At 29.3% G+C, this 20,986-nt stretch overlaps 3 protein-coding genes, 1 non-coding gene and 2 pseudogenes across 4 annotated transcripts; 4 read left to right on the top strand and 2 right to left on the bottom strand.

Moving 5' to 3' along the window:
- Positions 1-1,897: 1,897 nt before the first annotated feature.
- On the top strand, positions 1,898-3,641 carry LOC102621589 (NAC domain-containing protein 71-like). The gene is made up of 3 exons (XM_006485317.4): positions 1,898-2,228; positions 2,333-2,604; positions 2,702-3,641. Exons 1-3 carry the CDS (start codon positions 2,081-2,083, stop codon positions 3,410-3,412), a joined length of 1,131 nt encoding a protein of 376 aa, XP_006485380.2. The 5' UTR covers positions 1,898-2,080; the 3' UTR covers positions 3,413-3,641.
- MIR3953 (microRNA MIR3953) lies at positions 3,051-3,151 on the bottom strand. The gene has a single exon (NR_129340.1). It is a non-coding gene; the product is annotated as a microRNA MIR3953 (primary transcript).
- Positions 3,642-7,119: 3,478 nt separating the features above from the next.
- On the top strand, positions 7,120-8,919 carry LOC102621891 (NAC domain-containing protein 71-like). The gene is made up of 3 exons (XM_052439273.1): positions 7,120-7,391; positions 7,500-7,771; positions 7,869-8,919. The coding sequence occupies exons 1-3, from the start codon at positions 7,244-7,246 to the stop codon at positions 8,613-8,615; spliced, it is 1,167 nt and encodes a 388-aa protein (XP_052295233.1). The 5' UTR covers positions 7,120-7,243; the 3' UTR covers positions 8,616-8,919.
- A 3,854-nt stretch (positions 8,920-12,773) lies between these two features.
- LOC102621701 (uncharacterized) lies at positions 12,774-14,094 on the bottom strand (annotated as a pseudogene).
- A 553-nt stretch (positions 14,095-14,647) lies between these two features.
- LOC102621989 (uncharacterized) lies at positions 14,648-15,380 on the top strand (annotated as a pseudogene).
- A 2,048-nt stretch (positions 15,381-17,428) lies between these two features.
- On the top strand, positions 17,429-19,216 carry LOC102622179 (NAC domain-containing protein 71-like). Its single transcript, XM_052439272.1, has 3 exons — positions 17,429-17,690; positions 17,799-18,070; positions 18,168-19,216. The coding sequence occupies exons 1-3, from the start codon at positions 17,444-17,446 to the stop codon at positions 18,912-18,914; spliced, it is 1,266 nt and encodes a 421-aa protein (XP_052295232.1). The 5' UTR covers positions 17,429-17,443; the 3' UTR covers positions 18,915-19,216.
- The last annotated feature ends 1,770 nt before the right edge of the window (positions 19,217-20,986 follow it).

Genomic DNA, 20,986 nt, shown 5'->3' with positions numbered 1-20,986 from the left:
GTCAAAAAGTCATAAGATAAGACATAAAAGTTGGTAAACATAATTAATAAAGTAATATTTTTTACAAAAATTGTCTGAAATAGTCAAATAGAAGAATAATTATTGCATATGCTCCCTAGGTTATAGCTAAAGTTGGCAAAATTTAAAACCACCTGATTATCTTACACGAGCACGATATAAATAAATAGATATGAACCGTCAAATTTGACACGATTATTAAATGGTACGAGTCTGGGTCAATACGATTTTTTTTTTGTCGAGTTAGGATTAAACATCTTGACCTATTTACTCGATAAATGACACTTTTATATTTTTTTATTATAAAACAACTTGTAAATTCTCGTCACCAAAACTTAAATATTGAACATAATTCCTTTTTTTTTAAAGAATGAAAATATACATAATATTTCATTTATAAAATTCTATACAGATTTAGAACTTTAGTAGTATAAATATTTAAAATATTAATAAAAATGTATATTTTATTTTATATTATATTAAATTATATATATTTAATGTAAATCTTATTAAATATATATTTATAAGTGATTGAATACTTTATTTATTTTCTGTGTCGAGTTATAATTTTAATATTTTCACAATATTATTAAATAACTTACATTTGGATGTGTCGAAATTTAACATGATACAAAACTAATACAACTTGAATACAACTGTCGTAGCCAGTCTCCCTCGTGATAATTCTTTCTTAGTCAAAAATTATTAGTAGAGTATCAGTACATTAAATCAAAGTAGCAGAAAATTCTAGATTTTCTGTAGCTGGATTGTGATTTGTGAGGAGGCAGGGAGGGTGACGCGTAACTGCGAAAGCAGAGGAGTCAAAAAGGAAAGTGTCGGTGGCCTTGTGGGGTCTTAGGCTACTTGGGTACCACGAAAACCGGATAAACCTTACTCTTGTTTTTGGAAAAAATAATAAGATTCTACCTGATCCTTTTTTTTTCTTTTGTTTTCTAATTTAGTTGCTTTTTTAGTTTTATCTTTTATTTTGTTATTTTGTTCTAGAATTTTCTGCTGAAGGTGACATGTTTTGTTACTGTTCTTTCCTTATTTGTGATTTTTCTACTGCTCTCGGAGATTTTATTTTCATGTCCTTCGTTGATATTGCTCTAGGTTATGCTTGTTTTGAACTTTGAAGTCGTAGATGGATTTTAATAGTGGTATATCAAGTTTCCGATGACTTAAGATGGGGCTCTGTGTAGACATTTTTATTTTTTAATTTTATTTCATTTGATTTTTTTAGTATTTTATTAGTTCATTAAACTCACAAATATTTAATTTGAGCTTTTTTATTACGATTGGGTGATTATGTTGTGTTTCATTTATTATTACTATGTTGTATTTATTTTTTCAATCGGACCTTGTTAGATTTAGTATGTAGAATATTTTTTTTCTTTTAATTGTAAAGAGTTGATAGTATTGATAGTTCATTTTTTTTTACATGAATGATGATACAGTTATAAATTTTTGTATAAATTGATATGCCATCAATTTATTAGTTGAATAAAAATATAAAATAATAAAAATAAATTATGTGGATTAAAAAATATTTAATTTTATTAATTTTATTATGTCATATTAATTTATATAATATAAATTTATATAAAAAATTATAAATATATCATTACTGATTTTATATATGTTGTTACTGCTGTCATTCAAATATTGGTCACTGCAGTCTTAGATTCTTCCAGAATTTAAGCGTCGTATTTAAATCTGATATGACATATTATATTTAAACCCGATGATGTCACTTATTGTTATACTTTCGGCCAACTTCATTTCTTTAAAAAATTATTAATTTCTTTTTGAAAAAATACAATTCTACATTTCACAAATATCACACCCATTGTTTCCAGGAACCTTACTTCCACTGGCAGTGTGGCACATCGCGTAGAAATTAAGTCAAGCTTTTCTGCTGCCTATATAACCACATCCCAGGGCTCTCGCCGTATTGCCCACTGGCTCTTTTAAGATTTTGCTGACCAAATTGGAAAGAAGAAGCTCTTACTCTCTCATTCTTGTTCTACGTTTCTCCTGCTGGGTGTTGAATCAGAAACCAATGGACAGTCTCGTGGGGTTCAGATTCTATCCAACTGATGAACAAATTATTCTTCTACTGACGATGAAGAGACGTGACCCTGCAGGTTTCTCCGTCCGTACGATCAAGGAAATCGATCTCTACAGCTTTGAGCCCTGGGAGCTACCCTGTAAGTAATCGTGCCAACCAAGTACTCTACACGATGTCTGTCTAAGACTAATTAGTTCAGTAACTAGAATTCAGAAGTTAATGGAATCTTTTGTTGCGATGCAGGCCATTCTGAGATTCAGTCTGAGGAAGAAGTGTGGTACTTTTTCTGTGAACCTTGTTACAAAAATGCCGAGAGTAAACGGGTACGTAGAAGAACAAAGGAAGGCTATTGGAAAAAGACTGGCAGAGGTTCTAACATCAAGCGCAAATACAAAACTGAGGTGATTGGTACGAAGAAGATTTTGTCTTTTTCCCGCGATGATGCTGCTGCCGAGAAAGATAAGACTGAGTGGGTTATACACGAGATAGCTGTTGAAAATAGCCCTGACTTTGAGGTATTAGCCTCTGTTTTAGAACTGCATATGTGTTGTGAAATTGTCTGTTTATTTTCTTGAAAAATAATTGTAAAATACTCTGTTCCTGTTATTGCAGAAGGATTTTGTTGTGTGTCGCCTTGAAAGAAAACGGGAGAAGAAGACGCTTGGTGTTGTTTCCACTAAGAGAAAACGGGAGAAGAAGACGCTTGGTGTTGTTTCCACTAAGAGAAAGCGGGAGAAGAAGCTTGGTGTTTCCACCAGCGATGGTGATCAATCTTGTCAAAATTTAACTTTTAAAAAAAGTCATGTTGCAGAAGATACTAATAGAAATCATGTTGCAGAGAAAGTAGATTTGGTTTCTATTGCAGGAAATATTGTTTTGGTCCCTGAACTTCAGGTAAGGGACCATTCGATTTCTTATTACAGAAATCATGTTGCAGAAAAAATCGTCGAAGATTCTGTTGAGGCAGAAACTCGACGGCTTGCAGAACTCAATCGACGGGGTGATGGCTATGATGCACGGAATGACGCCTCTGTCTGGGCTCTGCAGTCATCAGATTATCCAGAACAGGAATCATCAGATTATAATGGTTCTAGTTATGGTAGCGGTTTATTGAATTCTCAATTGGACGGTGAGCAGGTCGTTGGCCAGTTCAATTCACGGAGGGATTTTCAGACTGAATACTCTCCTGAGGAAACTGTAGAGACCACTCCTGACTTCTTCACATCAAAGTCAGATGAAGGAGTTTACATGGAGGGTGGCAGTGACGCGAACACTGGAACCGAATCCTTCATTGAATGGATAGATGTACTCTTTGACTATTAATAGTACTTCAGTGGCATATATGTTAAGGACCATCAAATCCTCAAGGAGGGTATTAGATTATTACGGATGTCGTAATATAGCTTCACTTATGGTGTATTGTAATCCAAACTTTGTGCTCTTTGAGAGTTAGTTCTTTAGGGCACTTGGATGCTTTTCTCTGTCGTATGTAATATCTACAAGTAATATTGCTTCACTTATTTTATTTTATTTTACTTATTGGTTCATTAAATTCCCAGATATTTACTTTTGAGTTTTTCTATTATGATCTGGTGATAATATTGTGTTTTATTTGTTAGCACTATGTTGAGTTTTTTTTTCCCGATTGGACTTTGTTAGATCATAGTTATGTTGAATTTTGTTTCTTTTAATTGTAAATAATCGATAGTATTGATAGTTCACCTTTTTTATATATGTTGGTACTGCTTTTATAAAAATATTGGTCTAAATTATATTTATTAATTATTAATTTATTATTATTTTATAATTATATTTTCCACAAACAAATTACTAAATCCTTACAAAGTTCTCTTTTAACATTATAATTAATAATTTTAATCTCATTTATTTCCTCTATATATTTCATCTAAAACTCTATAGAAACCACATATTTTTTTAAATTATTATCTATTAATATCATTTTTCAATAAAACAAAACACATTGTTTTTGTGGAAAAACTACTGTTTCTACCTTATTTTCACTTAAGGGAAAAAAAATTAATTGTTTTACTTTTCGCTACTCAAAGCCTCAAACCATCAAAAGTTAAAGTTTCATTATGTTATTCAGTTATTTTTGTTTCTTTTTAAAAATATTATTGTGTCCATAGGTTGTTTTCTTGTAATTATCTAAGTATAATTATTTGTTTAATTAATCTTATTTCACTAGAAAAAAAATGTCTACTAAAAAAATGCATTAGGATAAAAAAAAGTGAAAAATAGAAAAGTTAACTTTAATCTAAAAAAAGAGCTATTGATAAAAATTTATTTAAGATTAATTATGTCATAGAAAAAATTAAATAGGTTAATTATATTGTCTATTGAGGGAGATATATTAATAAAATTAGAATATAAAAACTTTGATTAATAATTTTACATCTCAAAAGCTAGAGAAATTGATTTTAAAAAATAAAATTAAAATATACATTTCACCTCAAATTTTTTAGAATGCCTAATCAGACAATTTACCTAAGACTTAAAGTATAATTGAGCCGCCCCTGATTAAAGTCTTAGGTTCTTCCATAACAAATTTAAGTGTTGTACTTAAAATTGGGTCCAGCTATTATGCAACCGTAATTTGATACCTTATTTTCTTGTCTTTTTGTAATCTATTCATTAGATTCAACACAAGAGTTGTAAAAGCTAGAGTGATGATATTTCCACCCCACATTTTTTGTAAATCCACCCTATTTTCAAAAAATAATTATAAAAGTTACACATTATTTTTAAAATTTTTAAATTAAGAACTTTGGAGAATTAATTAATTAAATTTATCTTAGTTCATTTTTTTTGAGTTAGATTTTTTTAGAATATTTGATTACAAAGATTGCTTTGACGTAAGTTTAAATTGACTTATTTAACCTTATAAAATAAAATTATCAAGAATTTATTTTACTTCAATTTTTTTTCTAATTTATATCAAACTCATTATTTCTAATACTATTTTTTATTAGTATGATTATTATTTTTTAATTAAATTAACATAGTGTCTTTATGGCACAATTCTCATATAAATTATTAGACTGTTAAATTTATGTTATGTACATGTAAGGGTAGTTAAATAAAAATTAGGTTTTATTTAAAAATATTAGATTATAAGTCGCAAAATTAAATACCTAAATTATTAGATACAATAACTCATGTTTTATTAGAGTAATTTTTTTCTTTTTATATCATAATAATAAAATAGTAAAATAAAATTTATATTAAAATTTATGATCAAAGATGGTAAAAAACCTAAGAAAAAATTTAATAGAAAGATTTAATTGATTAACTGTATAAAATTTTTATTAATTTGTATTTCTTAAGAATGTTGTGAACTTATCATAATTATATTTTAAAAGTGGGGTAGATTTATAAAAATAATGGGATGGAAATATTCTCATCTCAAAAGCTATTCCAACGGTAAGGATTTAATTACTTGATTATTAACGTCGCAGCCTCTCATCTTTTCTGAAAATTATAAGGAAATGTTAGTTTTCAAAATTTTTACACATAAGTTCATTAAAATATTTTATTATCTTTATTTGGATCAAGGGTAATTTAGTAAATGAACATAATTAAGTCTTAAAAATATGGATGGATTATTTTAACTTGCTAAAATACTCTTCACATCCATTTATTTAAAATACCAATTGGATTACAATATTGGTATCTTATATTTAGTTTAATACAAGATTGAGCAAAGTTTTATATAAAATTATGACAATATTAGAATGAAAAATAAATAAGTATTAAATAAGTACTTGAACGGTAATTTAAGTTTCATTATAGAGTTTATAAATGCTATGTTCAAATAATAGATTTCTACATGCAAATTTGAAATTATAGAAAATTACTCATACCTTATCACATGTATGGAACCGAGATAATAATATAATCTCAATTATTTACTTAATGTGAAAACAAATAAATTGTATAATATTTATTCTATTACTTAAATTTAAAGTTGTAAAGAAAGAAACTTAAATTTAAAATGGTAAAGAGTGAATAATAACTTAAATTAATAGATTATGGGAGAATTATCTTTCCAAAAAAATTAAGATTAACTAAGTTTTAAGGCTTCTAATGTAATCTTTTTATCTCGTGTTGTTAACATAAGATAAAAATTTTACTGTAAAAAATTTATCCTAGACGTCTCTTTAAGGTAAAAATATCATTATCACATAATAATTTGGTAGGTCGAAGCTGTATTATTTTTAGTTTACTTATTTATGTCAAACACTATATTATGATTAAATTTTAGTAAAATAAGTCTATCCCACCATCTTTAACTGTATTGAATAGGTTCTAATTGTTTATATCTTATTATAGAATGTAAGATGCAGCTCCTTTCTTATTACATTGGTAAAAAAGAAAATATAAACACAATAGATATTTTTTAAGAGAATGCAAGCATTATTTTTATGAGGTTTTGTGTTTAAGAAATTAATCTAATTTATGTGATTAAAAATTTCTCTATTTTTTTATATTTTATAAGAATTATACATTTGAGAATGAATAAATTAAAATTTAAAAAAGGATGGGTTGATTGAGAAGGAAACATAGATAATAAATTTTTTTAAAAATTTTAAAATAGCAGTGGCTGCCGAAGAAAATGTCAAATAAATTTTTTAGAATTTTTAAATTATTATATTTTAATTGGAGTTTATTATATAAGATTTTTAAATTTATAATTTTCATTATTTATAAAAAATAATATGGCTGCCGAAGAAAATATCAAAATTAAGTGTTTGGTACGTAGGGGCAACGTAATTTTGTCCTTAATTCCGATTTAACTTATTGTATTTAAACACGATGCCACTTGTTATTATGCTCTCGGCCAACTTTATTGCTTTCAATGATACTTATTAAAAGAACTAAAGTTGTAAAAAAAAAAATTATTAATTTCAATTTTTTTGAAAAATACTATTCTACATTTTAGAAAGATCATACCCAGTAGCACATCGCTTCAAAATTAAGCAAGCGTTTTTGCTGCATATATAAACACATCCACGGATCCTCGGCTCATTGACCACTGACTCTTTCTAGATTTCACAAACCAAATTGGATAGAAGAAGCTCTTACTCTCTCATTCTTGTTCTACGTTTCTCCTGCCGTGTGTTGAATCAGAAATTAATGGACAGTCTCGTGGGGTTCAGATTCCACCCAACTGATGAAGAAATTATTCTTCTCCTGACGATGAAGAGACGTGACCCTGCAGGTTTCTCCGTCCGTACGATCAAGGAAATCGATCTCTACAGCTTTGAGCCCTGGGAGCTACCCTGTAAGTAATCGTGTAAACCAAGTACTCTACACGATGTCTGTTTAAGATTAATTAATTAGTTCAGTAACTAGAATTCAGAAGTTAATGGAATCTTTTGTTGCGATGCAGGGCATTCTGACATTCAGTCTGAGGAAGAAGTGTGGTACTTTTTCTGTGAGCCTTATTATAAGTATACCAAGAGTAAACGGGTACATAGAAGAACAAAGGAAGGCTACTGGAAAAAGACTGGCAGAGGTTCTAACATCAAGCGCAAATACAAAACTGAGGTGATTGGTACGAAGAAGATTTTGTCTTTTTCCCGCGATGATGCTGCCGCCGAGAAAGATAAGACTGAGTGGGTTATACACGAGATAGCTGTTGAAGATAGCCCTGATTATAAGGTATTAGCCTCTGTTTTAGAACTGCATATGTGTTGTGAAACAGTCTGTTTATTTTCTTGAAAAATAATTGTAAAATACTCTGTTCGTGTTATTGCAGAAGGACTTTGTTGTGTGTCGCCTTGAAAGAAAACGGGAGAAGAAAACGCTTGGTGTTGTTTCCACTAAGAGAAAACGGGAGACGAAGACGCTTGGTGTTGTTTCTACTAAGAGAAAACGGGACAAGAAGCTTGGTGTTTCCACCAGCGATGGTGATCAATCTTGTCAAAATTTGACTTCTAAAAGAAGTCACGTTGCAGAAGATACTAATAGAAATCATGTTGCAGAAAAAGTAAATTTGGTTTCTACTAGGAATCATGTTGCAGAAAATATTGGTTTGGTCCCTGAACCTCAGGGAAGGGACCATTCGATTTCTTGTTACAGAAATCATGTTGCAGAAAAAATCGTCGAAGATTCTGTTGAGGCAGAAACTCGACGGCTTGCAGAACTCAATCGACTGGGTGATGGCTATGATGCACGGAATGACGCCTCTGTCTCGGCTGTGCAGTCATCAGATTATCCAGAACAGGAATCATCAGATTGTAATGGTTCTAGTTGTGGTAGCGGTTTATTGAATTCTCAGTTTGACGGTGGGCAGGTAGATGGCCGGTTCAGTTCACGGAGGGATTTTCAGAATGAATACTCTCCTGAGGAGACTGGAGAGACCACTCCGGACTTCTTCAAATCAAAGTCAGATGAAGGAGTTTACGTGGAGGATGGCAGTGACGCGAACCCTGAAACCGAATCCTTCAATGAATGGGTAAACATAGTCTTTGACTATCAATCTTCCGTCAGTGGCATATGTTAAGAACTATCAAATCCTCAAGGAGGATATTAGATCATTATGAATGTTGTAATATTGTTTCACTTATGGTGTATTGTATTCCAAGCTTTGTATTCTTTGAGAGTAGTTTTTACACCCAAGAGGCTGTTAATTTTGTAAACAAAAGGCAAGGCAGCAAGTCCGAGATCTTCTGGGTTATCTTAGAATTCATAACTTAATGAGGGGATCATGTTACTGTCCAGTTTGCTCATAGATTTTGCAATGTTATTGCCCAATCTATAGCTAAATCAGCTCTATAGAAATGTGAAACTGTTGTTTTAGGCTCGTACCCTTCGCGACTGATGTACCTATTTTCTTCTTTGAATTGAAAGTGGTTTTATTCTCAGGTAAAAAAAAAGATTGTATTTTTTACATATCGGGAATATTAGATAAACATTTAGTCTTGCTCATCAAAGAATTTACTGATTAACTGAAATATCAAACAAAAGATCCATAATCCATTTATATATGATGTTAAAAATTCTTGTGATGGGAACCATTTCATTCATGTATGTATGACACCTTTTTGTTGGCTTCTCTAACAATCTCCGAGCATCCTTGTAAATAATACGAAGATGTTAGTCAAGCAGTTCATTGTGGCTTTGAAGCTTAAATAATTTTCACATATTGAAAAGCAAAAACAAGAGATAAAATGAACCCCATCCCGGGTGACTGAAGTTGCTCCTTCAGAAAGGTGACTTATTTACTTTAAAGAAACAAGTAATAAAGCAGAAACAAGAGATAAAAATGCGCAGAGCACTGCTTATTTCACCCTTCAATTTATTGGAATACATATATTAAAGACTGTTTCTGGTACCCCAAGATGGGTGATGTACAACTACAGCTACTCTGCGCTCCTCATAATCCTCTTCCAATGGTCTACATGGATTTATTCGAAAGCTAGTGAAATGATTTTGAAGATAAAATTGGTCATTCCAGATTTATTAAAATTGAATCTGAAAACACATTTCTGAAAGTACATTTTTGAAAACACATTTCTGATTTTGAAAACACATTTCTGAAAATACATATTTTAAAAAGTGCTGACTAATATCCAAAGAAATATTTTTTTCAATGGTAAAATATAAATACCAAGCCAACAAAACTGTATTCTAAAATAGATTTTTAGAAAGGATAAATGTTCATTTAGTCCATATATTTTAATATTAGTGTCCATAATTTTAAAAATAATTCAAAATATTTTTGTTATTAAACTATTGATATTTATGCCGTTACATTCCATTCATTTTAGATTACTTTTATAATATTACCCTCTTAAAATAATTTTTTTAGATATTAATAAAAAAATTAAATTACCAATTGAACTCCAAAAATAAAATAAAATAAAAACAAAAAGAATATTTAATTTTTTTTTGGAAGCTCACCTATGTCCAAAAAAATTAGTCTTGTAAAAAAAAATCGAATTACCAATTTTTTGAACATTAATAAAAAAAATTATAAATTAACTCTTCAGTAATATATTTCACAAAAATTAATATATAATATTTTTATTTTATTTTTGGGTTAAATTGGTTTAATTTTTTTTTATTAATGTCTAAAAAATTACTGAAAGAGGATAATATTATAAAATTAAGTCAAAAAATAAAAAAATAATAATAGAATATCAATAATTTAAAGATAAAGATATTTTAAAAAATTTAAAAATATATAAAAATTTAAAAATACTAACTTCAAAGTATAGAAATTAAATAAATTTTGTTACCTTTTAAAAATCAGTCGATATCTCGAATAATTGAATGATTTCAAAAGAGATATTTAGAAATCAGTCAAGACCACTACCATTTGAATGATGTTAACCTCTCTGCTTGAGGCGGATTCTGGTATGAGATGAGTCATCTGCCTCATTTTGCTACATCAAATTAAATGTCCCTTGAGTCATATGCTGACGTGAATTATTAACTACTTGTGAAAGAAGTAGAAGCTTCTAGGCTCTAGCATTATGTCCTTTGTTGATGTCACTCTAATGCCTAAAGGTTATGCTTGTTTTGGAGTGGTAGATGGATTTTAATAGTGGTATGTCAAATTTCCAATGACCTAAGATGAGGATTTTGTGTGAGAATTTTCTAGTGATTTTTTTGTGTTTTTATTGATTTTTTATGATTTTTTTTTTTTTGTATTTTGTTAGTTCATTAAATTCATAGATATTTACTTTTGAATTTTTTCATAGATATTTACTTTTGAGTTCTTCTATTATGATCCGGTGATAATATTGTGTTTTATTTATTAGCGCTATGTTGAGGTTTTTCTCGATTAGATTTTGTTTTTTTTTTTTAATACTGAGTACATATCAGATTCCTATATTACACATATATTTACAATTATTATTAGAACAGACATTATATTGATATTTATAATCAGATATATAGTTTGGAACTTATATTATTACATTAATTCTATAAAATACATGTTCATACATATGACCCTCACATACAAGGGATGCCTATACTCTATTTGTATTTTGTAAAGGAGAAAAATTTACAAATTAATTCCACATAATTGTTTACTTAATTGAAAAAAATTGAGCGTATAGTGATTCGAACCACTACTCTTATAGTCCTTCTTAACTTTGAGAGTAGTGATTTATCAATGGATTAAAGCCCAAGTGGCGATTGAACTTTGTTAGATCTTAGTATGTTGAATTTTTTTTAATTTTAAAGAATTAATCTTATTGATAATTCCCTTTTTTATGGTCAAAACTATATTGCCACAAAAGTTTCGTACCCTTTTTTTTGCCTTTTTCAATGTCAATTATAGTAGAGTCCATTTATTTGTTTTGAAAAAGGCTAAAGACTTTTTTATTTTCACATATTAGTCCTGCACCTAAAATTTTTCAATTGCTGTGATGCTTTTGGAAGCTACAATCTATTTCAGAAGCACCTTCTGAAGATGTTGATATGAACACAATATTATGGCATCACATACTTGTCATTTGGACAATATAAGTTTTTTTTTTTTTTTGCAATATACATAAAGAAACAAATGCATAATTTGCTAGAATTGAAGAGGGAAAAAAAAAAAGAAATCCATTTCACTATCAATCTAAAAAATAAAAAAATTGGTCATGGCCATGGTGTTGTTTTGTGTTTTCCATCACTTAACCATTAATCCGACAAGAATATAACACAAAACAAAATTGAATGGTAAGTTTGACATAATTATTTAATTGGTCATATCCTTGTTAATTAAGGATGACAAAATTTAGATGGCTATAATTATTAGCCATCTATGTGTAAAAACATAATTATCCAATATGAATATGGTTATTTAAGGGTAGACATGGATATTTAATTTTTATTATAAATCACTATGTATTTTATAATATGAAAAACTAATTAATGTGTTTTACATAAAAAATTCTTATTTTTTATTTAATTTCCTAAAATGATTAATATTAAAAGGTAATTAAAATTATTTTCAATATAGAAAGAAAATAATAAAACAAAATTATTACTCTTATTTTTAATTACAAAAAAAGAAATATTTAAATTATTTTCAAATAGAGTAATTGTTAAGATTTATTCTTTTTATTTAAGGACAAAAACTCAACTAAAAGTACAAAATTCTTGTTCAAATGAACAGAATGATTTTACGAATTGATAAACTAACACTTTATTATTAGTAGTAAATTAATATATTTTTCTACATTATCAAATAATTAATAGTATGTGAAATAAATATTATGTTACAAGAAAATAATAAAACATTAATCATAAATTAAAACCTGTCTACGGTGCAGCTCTGTGACTAAGGGTATCTCCAATGCTTAATACTATTTTGGTGTAACACCAACACAAAAAATGTACCTTTTTCACACCAAATTATTATTTCATCTCCAACCTATTTACACTAAAAAGAATATTCTTCTTTTTATTCTTTTAATTCTCAAGAATTAATTTAATTAACACAATAAATATTACTATTAATATAGATAATTAAGTAATAAGTAATTTTAATCGATTAACAAAAAAATATATAGAAAATTATTAAATTTGCATTTAATTAACTTAATTAGTACATTCTGAAAATTAAACAATAAATTAATATAGAAAAATACAATAACAATAATAATACTTTAGTTATTCGAATTACTAAATTTATCCATAAATGATCAATTAGTGGATTTCAGAGTGCAGTGTGAGCCTCTTTATCCTTGATTTGTTTGTGTCGAGCAAGAAATTCTTGAAATCTAATATTCTCATCTACCCTCATAGCAACGGTTGGTATTGGCGCTTGCATCCAATCATTAATTGTTGCATTAACATCACGTTCATCTTCGATTATCATATTGTGTATAATAATGCAGGCAGTCATTATATCATGTAACTCATGTTTGTTCCAAAAACGTAATGGTCCAGCAACAATTGCAAAATGAGATTGAAGGACTTCAAATGCACGTTTTACATCTTTCTGATATGCTTCTTATCTCATGTCAAATAATTTCTTTTTAGGACCACGTAGATCATGGATCGTTTGTATAAGAGTAGACCATTTTGGGTAGATAGCATCAGCTAAATAATAACCCATATTATATTCATTCCCTTTAATGACATAATGAGCAGGAGGAGTAATACCTGAAGCGAGGTTGGCAAAAAGATGGGATGCCTCCAATACATTAATGTCATTATTTGAACCAGGCAAACCAAAATGTGCATGCCATATCCAAATATCATAATAAACTACAGCCTCCAGAATAAATAGTTGGGGTTCCACTACGACCAGCATATTGTCCGGCCCAAGCTGTTGGATAACTTTTCTACTTCCATTGCATGTAATCTAGGCTGCCTAATATTCCTGAAAAACCACACTCTTTACGAACATGGAGTAGCCTAGCGGCGTCATTAGTGTTGGGTGATCTAAGATATTGCTCTGCAAAAACTTCCACAATTGCACGACAGAATATCTTTAAACTTTCAATTGTTGTAGACTCTCCAATTTTAATATACTCATCACTAGCATCTATTGGCATGCCATATGCCAACATCCGAAATATAACAGTGATTTTTTGAAGACCAGATAACCCAAGTCTGTCGACGCCATCCCTTTGCTGCATAAAATAGTTGTCATGACCTTGTACGGCATTAGTAATACGATTGAATAAACTTTGAGACATTCTAAATCGACGGCAAAACATTGAATCATTGAAACGCGGGTTCTTTGAGAAGTAGTCGTTGAACAGATTACGATTAGCCATTTCATGATTGCGGTTGATTATTAAATGACCTGTAACTGAACCATTATGGATCACTTTGTTGTTTAGTTGATTGAGATAGTAAACCATGCAAATATTGTTGTTTGAAGTCATGCTAATTATCACTTCTTCATGTACATTGATCGCCTCAATATCATTTATTAGGTTTACATCATCATCATTTTCAACATCAGAATTTGAAGAAGATGAAGAATATGATAAGTGCTGAGATGAACTTCCAATATTGAAATTCATTTTCAAAGATATGTAAATTGAATGAGCTTTAGTACACATAAATATATCATTTTTATAATAGATTTACTTTTACCCAATCTTATCATATCTACACATAATTCAAAATTTAAAGATAATGATTCTCTCATATTCAATACCAACCGTTGGATGGATTTCACTTATTTTCATCAATTAGATTAACTTTTACCCAATTTTATCATATCTACACATTATTCAAAATTTAAAAATAATGATTCTCTCATATTCAATACCAATTGTTGGATGGATTTCACTTATTTTCATCTATTAGATATGTTTCTTTTTCATCTATAAATACCATTGTAAACTTCACTTCACTCAAACATATCTCTTCAACCATTTATTCTATAAAATGGCTCTAACTCCAAGAAGTACTTCATACACCCATGAAGAAGATATACACTTATGTCATATATATCTTGATATTTCCCAAAACCCTATTGTTGGTATAAATCAATCTCGAGATGCATTTTGGTCTCGAGTTGAAATTGAATACAATAATTCTAAACTGGAGTTCACCACTCAAGTTCGACCACGAATATCTTTGCAAAAACAAATGCAAAGTATTCTAGCTGCAATTGGCAAACTGAGGGGATGCGTTCAACAAATTGAAAATCAAAATCCAAGCGGTGCTTCTGAACAAGATATTGTAAACTTATATTACATCTTTACTATTTTTATCTTACACTTATTTTATATATAACATTCTAATTACATTATTCTGTAGCTAAATCGAGCGAATGTGTTACTGGCACAAGATAAGAAATACAATAAAGGGTTCAAATTTGATCATGTATGGCCTATCCTTAAAGATATTGAAAATTTTGGAGATGATCATAGCATCGCAACACCATGCTTTCGAAGGCAAAGTAGCGAATTTGTGTCATCACAATCAGATTCTCTCGCTCCGGAGTCTCCAACATCAGCATCTCTTGGTCTATTATCATTTTCACTAAATATAAATGATGAGCATGTTGACGATTGTTCTACTCAACGACCCATTGGAGTAAAGAAGGCAAAAGGAAAAAGGAAAGTTGAAGATCAAAATTCACTAGTTATTGATACTATTAAAGAAGACAATCGACAACTTCATGAAATTCTTAAAAAAGGTAGTGAAGATAGGCAATAAAATTATTAAATTCAAATGATACGAGCCCAAAATGAGAAAAAAAAATTGGAGATGGTCACATCGTGAAGAAAATAAAATTTTACTTAAAAATTTAAATTCGATAAGTGATCCTAACTTACGTCAATATTTTTCAAAATGAACAAATTAAGATTTTGCAGAGAATATCTCAGTAAGGCCAATCATCTCAAAATATTGCCAATAATATTGGCCAATATTTTGATGATATTAGAAGATCTAATAATGATCTCCCAGATTATTAAATAATTGTTCCAATTTATGCTAGTAGTAGTAGCTTTTTTAATTTATGTTAATTTTATTTTGTAATATGTAATCTAGTAATTAATGTTATTGGCATTTTATTTTTATTATTAATTTTTGTGTTGAATATTTTTTATTTAAATTATTAGTATAATAATCAAAAATTAAAAAAAAAATAAAAAAAATAAAAAAATAATAATAATAATTTAAAATATTATATAAAATAGGACATATATGTAAATAAAAGATAATAATAAGAATATTTGAGATTTTTTTTTCTAACATCAAATGAATAGTTTTATACCATATTTAGTACAATATTAAACATAACACTATTTTAAAATTGATTTTGGTATTATATTAAAAAAATATTTTACACTAAAATAATATAAAATATAATTTAGTGTTAGTTTTAGTGTTATGGTAAAAATGGGCTAACATCTCCCACCATCCTACTATCCCATTTTCTATTGTTTTATTTCTCACTCCACATCCAACGGCTGATGCAGTCTGTAGCTTACAGAATCTGTAAGCTAGCAAAGCCCCATAAATTATAAATAGAGTGCTTTAAATCAAAGTAGCAGAAAATTCTAGATTTTCTGTAGCTGGATTGTGATTTGTGATGAAGCAGGGAGGGTGACGCGTAACTGTAAAAGCAGAGTCAAAAAGGAAAGTGGCGATGGCCTTGTGGGGTCTTAGGCTACTTGGGTACCACGAAAACCGGATAAACTTTACTCTTGTTTTTGGAAAAAATAATAAGATTCTACCGGATGAACTTTTATTTTATTTTATTTTACCTTTTTAGTATTTTGTTAGTTCATTAAACTTACAGATATTTAATTTGAGATTTTTTATTATGATTGGGTGATTATGTTGTGTTTCATTTATTAGCACTATGTTGCATTTTTTTTTCAATCAGACCTTATTAGATCTACTATGTAAAACATTTTTTTTCTTTTAATTGTAAAAAATTGATAGTATTGATAGTTCACTTTTTTAATATATGTTGTTATTACTGTCATAAAAATATTGGTCACTTGAGTCTTAGATTCTTCCAGAATTTAAGTGTTGTATTTAAATCTGATATAACATAATATATTTAAGGGAAAAGGACATTCAACCCCCCAACGTTTAAAAAAGGGGATAAAAAATTCCTCAACGTTTCAAAAAGGACTTATAACCTCATTTCCGTTAATAAACATCGTTTGTTTTAACAGTAAATTTATTTTTAATTTTTAATTACTATTATACTCTTATAATAAATATAAATTAATATATTGATTTGAGACATGTCACAATTAATAATTTTTTTAAAACTAAAAATTGAGATACAATTACATTTTTTTCCAAATTATTTGCTATAAATTATACATTTCTAATGATCAAAACTTTCATATGTGATTATTATTAATAAAACGAAATTTGATTAAACCATTTTTCTTTGAGGAATCAAAATGATATTATTATTGTTAGAAATGTATAATTTATAGTAAATAATTTTGGCAAAAAAATAATTGTATCTCAATTTAAAATTTATAAAAAATTGTGATATATCTTAAATTAATATATTAATTTTTTTATTATAAGGGTATAATAATAATTAAAAATTAAAAATAAATTTACTGTTAAAATAAACCGTGTTTGATAACAAAAAAAAATTTATAAATCTTTTTTAAAATATTGAGAAATTTTTTATCCATTTTCTTAAACGTAGGGGGTTGAATGTCTTTTTCCCTATATTTAAACCCGATGGTGTCACTTATTATTATACTTTTGGCCAACTTTATTTCTTTAAAAAATTATTAATTTCTTTTTGAAAAAATACAATTCTACATTTCACAAATATCACAACCATTGTTTCCACGAACCTTACTTCCCCTGGCACTGTAGCACATCGCGTAGAAATTAAGTCAAGCCTTTCTGCTGCCTATATAACCACATCCCATGGCTCTCCCCTTATTGCAGACCAAATTGGATAGTAGAAGCTCTTACTCTCTCATTCTTGTTCTACGTTTCTCCTGCCGTGTGTTGAATCAGAAATTAATGGACAGTCTCGTGGGGTTCAGATTCCACCCAACTGATGAAGAAATTATTCTTCTCCTGACGATGAAGAGACGTGACCCTGCAGGTTTCTCCGTCCGTACGATCAAGGAAATCGATCTCTACAGCTTTGAGCCCTGGGAGCTACCCTGTAAGTAATCGTGTAAACCAAGTACTCTACACGATGTCTGTTTAAGATTAATTAATTAGTTCAGTAACTAGAATTCAGAAGTTAATGGAATCTTTTGTTGCGATGCAGGGCATTCTGACATTCAGTCTGAGGAAGAAGTGTGGTACTTTTTCTGTGAGCCTTATTATAAGTATACCAAGAGTAAACGGGTACATAGAAGAACAAAGGAAGGCTACTGGAAAAAGACTGGCAGAGGTTCTAACATCAAGCGCAAATACAAAACTGAGGTGATTGGTACGAAGAAGATTTTGTCTTTTTCCCGCGATGATGCTGCTGCCGAGAAAGATAAGACTGAGTGGGTTATACACGAGATAGCTGTTGAAGATAGCCCTGATTATAAGGTATTAGCCTCTGTTTTAGAACTGCATATGTGTTGTGAAACAGTCTGTTTATTTTCGTGAAAAATAATTGTAAAATACTCTGTTCGTGTTATTGCAGAAGGACTTTGTTGTGTGTCGCCTTGAAAGAAAACGGGAGAAGAAAACGCTTGGTGTTGTTTCCACTAAGAGAAAACGGGAGACGAAGACGCTTGGTGTTGTTTCTACTAAGAGAAAACGGGACAAGAAGCTTGGTGTTTCCACCAGCGATGGTGATCAATCTTGTCAAAATTTGACTTCTAAAAGAAGTCACGTTGCAGAAGATACTAATAGAAATCATGTTGCAGAAAAAGTAAATTTGGTTTCTACTAGGAATCATGTTGCAGAAAATATTGGTTTGGTCCCTGAACCTCAGGGAAGGGACCATTCGATTTCTTGTTACAGAAATCATGTTGCAGAAAAAATGGTCGAAGATTCTGTTGAGGCAGAAACTCGACGGCTTGCAGAACTCAATCGACGGGGTGATGGCTTTGATGGACGGAATGACACGTCTGTCTCGGCTGTGCAGTCATCAGATTATCCAGAACAGGAATCATCAGATTGTAATGGTTCTAGTTGTGGTAGCGGTTTATTGAATTCTCAGTTGGACGGTGGGCAGGTAGATGTCCGGTTCAGTTCACGGAGGGATTTTCAGAATGAATACTCTCCTGAGGAGACTGGAGAGACCACTCCGGACTTCTTCAAATCAAAGTCAGATGAAGGAGTTTACGTGGAGGATGGCAGTGACGCGAACCCTGAAACCGAATCCTTCAATGAATGGGTAAACATAGTCTTTGACTATCAATCTTCCGTCAGTGGCATATGTTAAGAACTATCAAATCCTCAAGGAGGATATTAGATCATTATGAATGTTGTAATATTGTTTCACTTATGGTGTATTTTATTCCAAGCCTTGTATTCTTTGAGAGTAGTTTTTACACCCAAGAGGTTGTTAATTTTGTAATCTAAAGGCAAGGCAGCAGGTCCGAGATTTTCTGGGTTATCTCAGAATTCAGAACGTAATGAGGGGATCATGCTGCTGTCCAGTATGCATAGATTTTGTAATGTTATTGCCCAATCTTTAGTTAAATCTGCTCTATAGAAATGTGAAACTGTTGTTTTGGGCTTGTACCCTTCGCGACTGATGTACCTATTTTCTTCTTTGAATTGAAAGTGGTTTTATTCTAAGGGAAAAGAAAAGATTGTATTTTTAACATATCGGGAATATTAGATAAACATTTAGTCTTGCTCATCAAAGAAATTTACTGATTAACTGAAATATCAAACAAAAGATCCATAATCCATTTATATATGATGTTAAAAATTCTTGTGATGAGAACCATTTCATTCATGTATGTATGACACCTTTTTGTTGGCTTCTCTAACAATCTCCGAGCATCCTTGTAAATAATACAAAGATGTTAGTCAAGCAGTTCATTGTTGGCTTTGAAGCTTAAATAATTTTCACATATTGAAAAGCAAAAACAAGAGATAAAATGAACCCCATCCCGGATGACTGAAGTTGCTCCTTCAGAAAGGTGACTTATTTACTTTAAAGAAACAAGTAATAAAGCAGAAACAAGAGATAAAAATGCGCATAGCACTGCTTATTTCAATTTATTGGAATACATATATTAAAGACTGTTTCTGGTACCCCAAGATGGGTGATGTACAACTGCAGCTACTCTGTGCTCCTCATAATCCCCTTCCAATGGTCTACACCGAGTAACCAATGGGCATTTGATTCAATGGGAAAAGTTATACACTTACAATGTTGAGTGTAAGAGTTTGAATTTCTATAAAAGTTTTATGGGATTAATTTTAGTACTCCCTCAATTATCAACATAATTGAATGGAGACAGTATCTCCCTTACAAAATTTTCCTTTACGAAATATGAGTGGAGTAGGTACCCCTAGAATATTAGAGAGGATTTAAAATATATGGGCAAGTGCTTCAGTATGTTAATATATGACGGTGATCCCAATTATATAGAATGATTGTAAATATTAATTATAATATCTGATGTAATATCAATAACATCTGTGTATAGTAAACTTAAAAAAAAATAGTCTCCATAGAGTTAATAGAAAGCTAGTGAAATGATTTTGAAGATAAAATTGGCCATTTCAGATTTATTAAAATTGATTCTGAAAACACATTTTTGAAAGTACATTTTTGAAAACACATTAATGAAAATACATTTTTTTAAAAGTGCTTACTAATATCCAAAGAATTTTTTTTTTCAACGCTAAAATTTAAATACCGAGCTAACAAAACCTGTATTTTAAAACAAATTTTTAGAAATGGTAAATGCTAATTTAGTCCTTATATTTTGATGTTAGTGCTCATAATTTTAAAAATAACTCAAAACATCCTTGTTAAACTATTGATATTCCTGCCTTTACATTCTGTTTCTTTTAGCTTACTTTTATAATATTACTCTTTTAAAATAATTTTTTTAGATATTAATGAAAAATCAAATTATCAATTTAACTTCAAAAATAAAATAAAAACAAAAAGAATATGTAATTTTTTTGTGGAAGCTCACTTATGTCTAAAAAAATTAATCTTGTAAAAAAATTAAATTACCAATTTTTTTAAACATTAATAAAAAAATTATATATTAACTCTTTAGTAATATATTTGAAAAAAATTAATATATAATATTTTTATTTTATTTTTAGTTTAATTTTTTTATTAATGTCTAAAAAAATTACTGAAAGAGAATCTATATATCTATATATATATATAAAGTTGGGACTACAAGAAGTGATGTGGCATCACCATTTCTCATCATTTCATATTCTCTATTATCTAATAAATTGGTTGAAATTAAAAAATATTAAAATAGAAAATAATTATTAGATTATAAATGATTACATGTCTTTTCCTATTTCTAT

Source organism: Citrus sinensis, chromosome 4, assembly GCF_022201045.2.
Source record: "Citrus sinensis cultivar Valencia sweet orange chromosome 4, DVS_A1.0, whole genome shotgun sequence".
Lineage (NCBI taxonomy): Eukaryota > Viridiplantae > Streptophyta > Magnoliopsida > Sapindales > Rutaceae > Citrus > Citrus sinensis.
The sequence above is the reverse complement of the archived record's forward strand: the minus strand, read 5'-3'. Positions and strand labels throughout refer to the sequence as shown.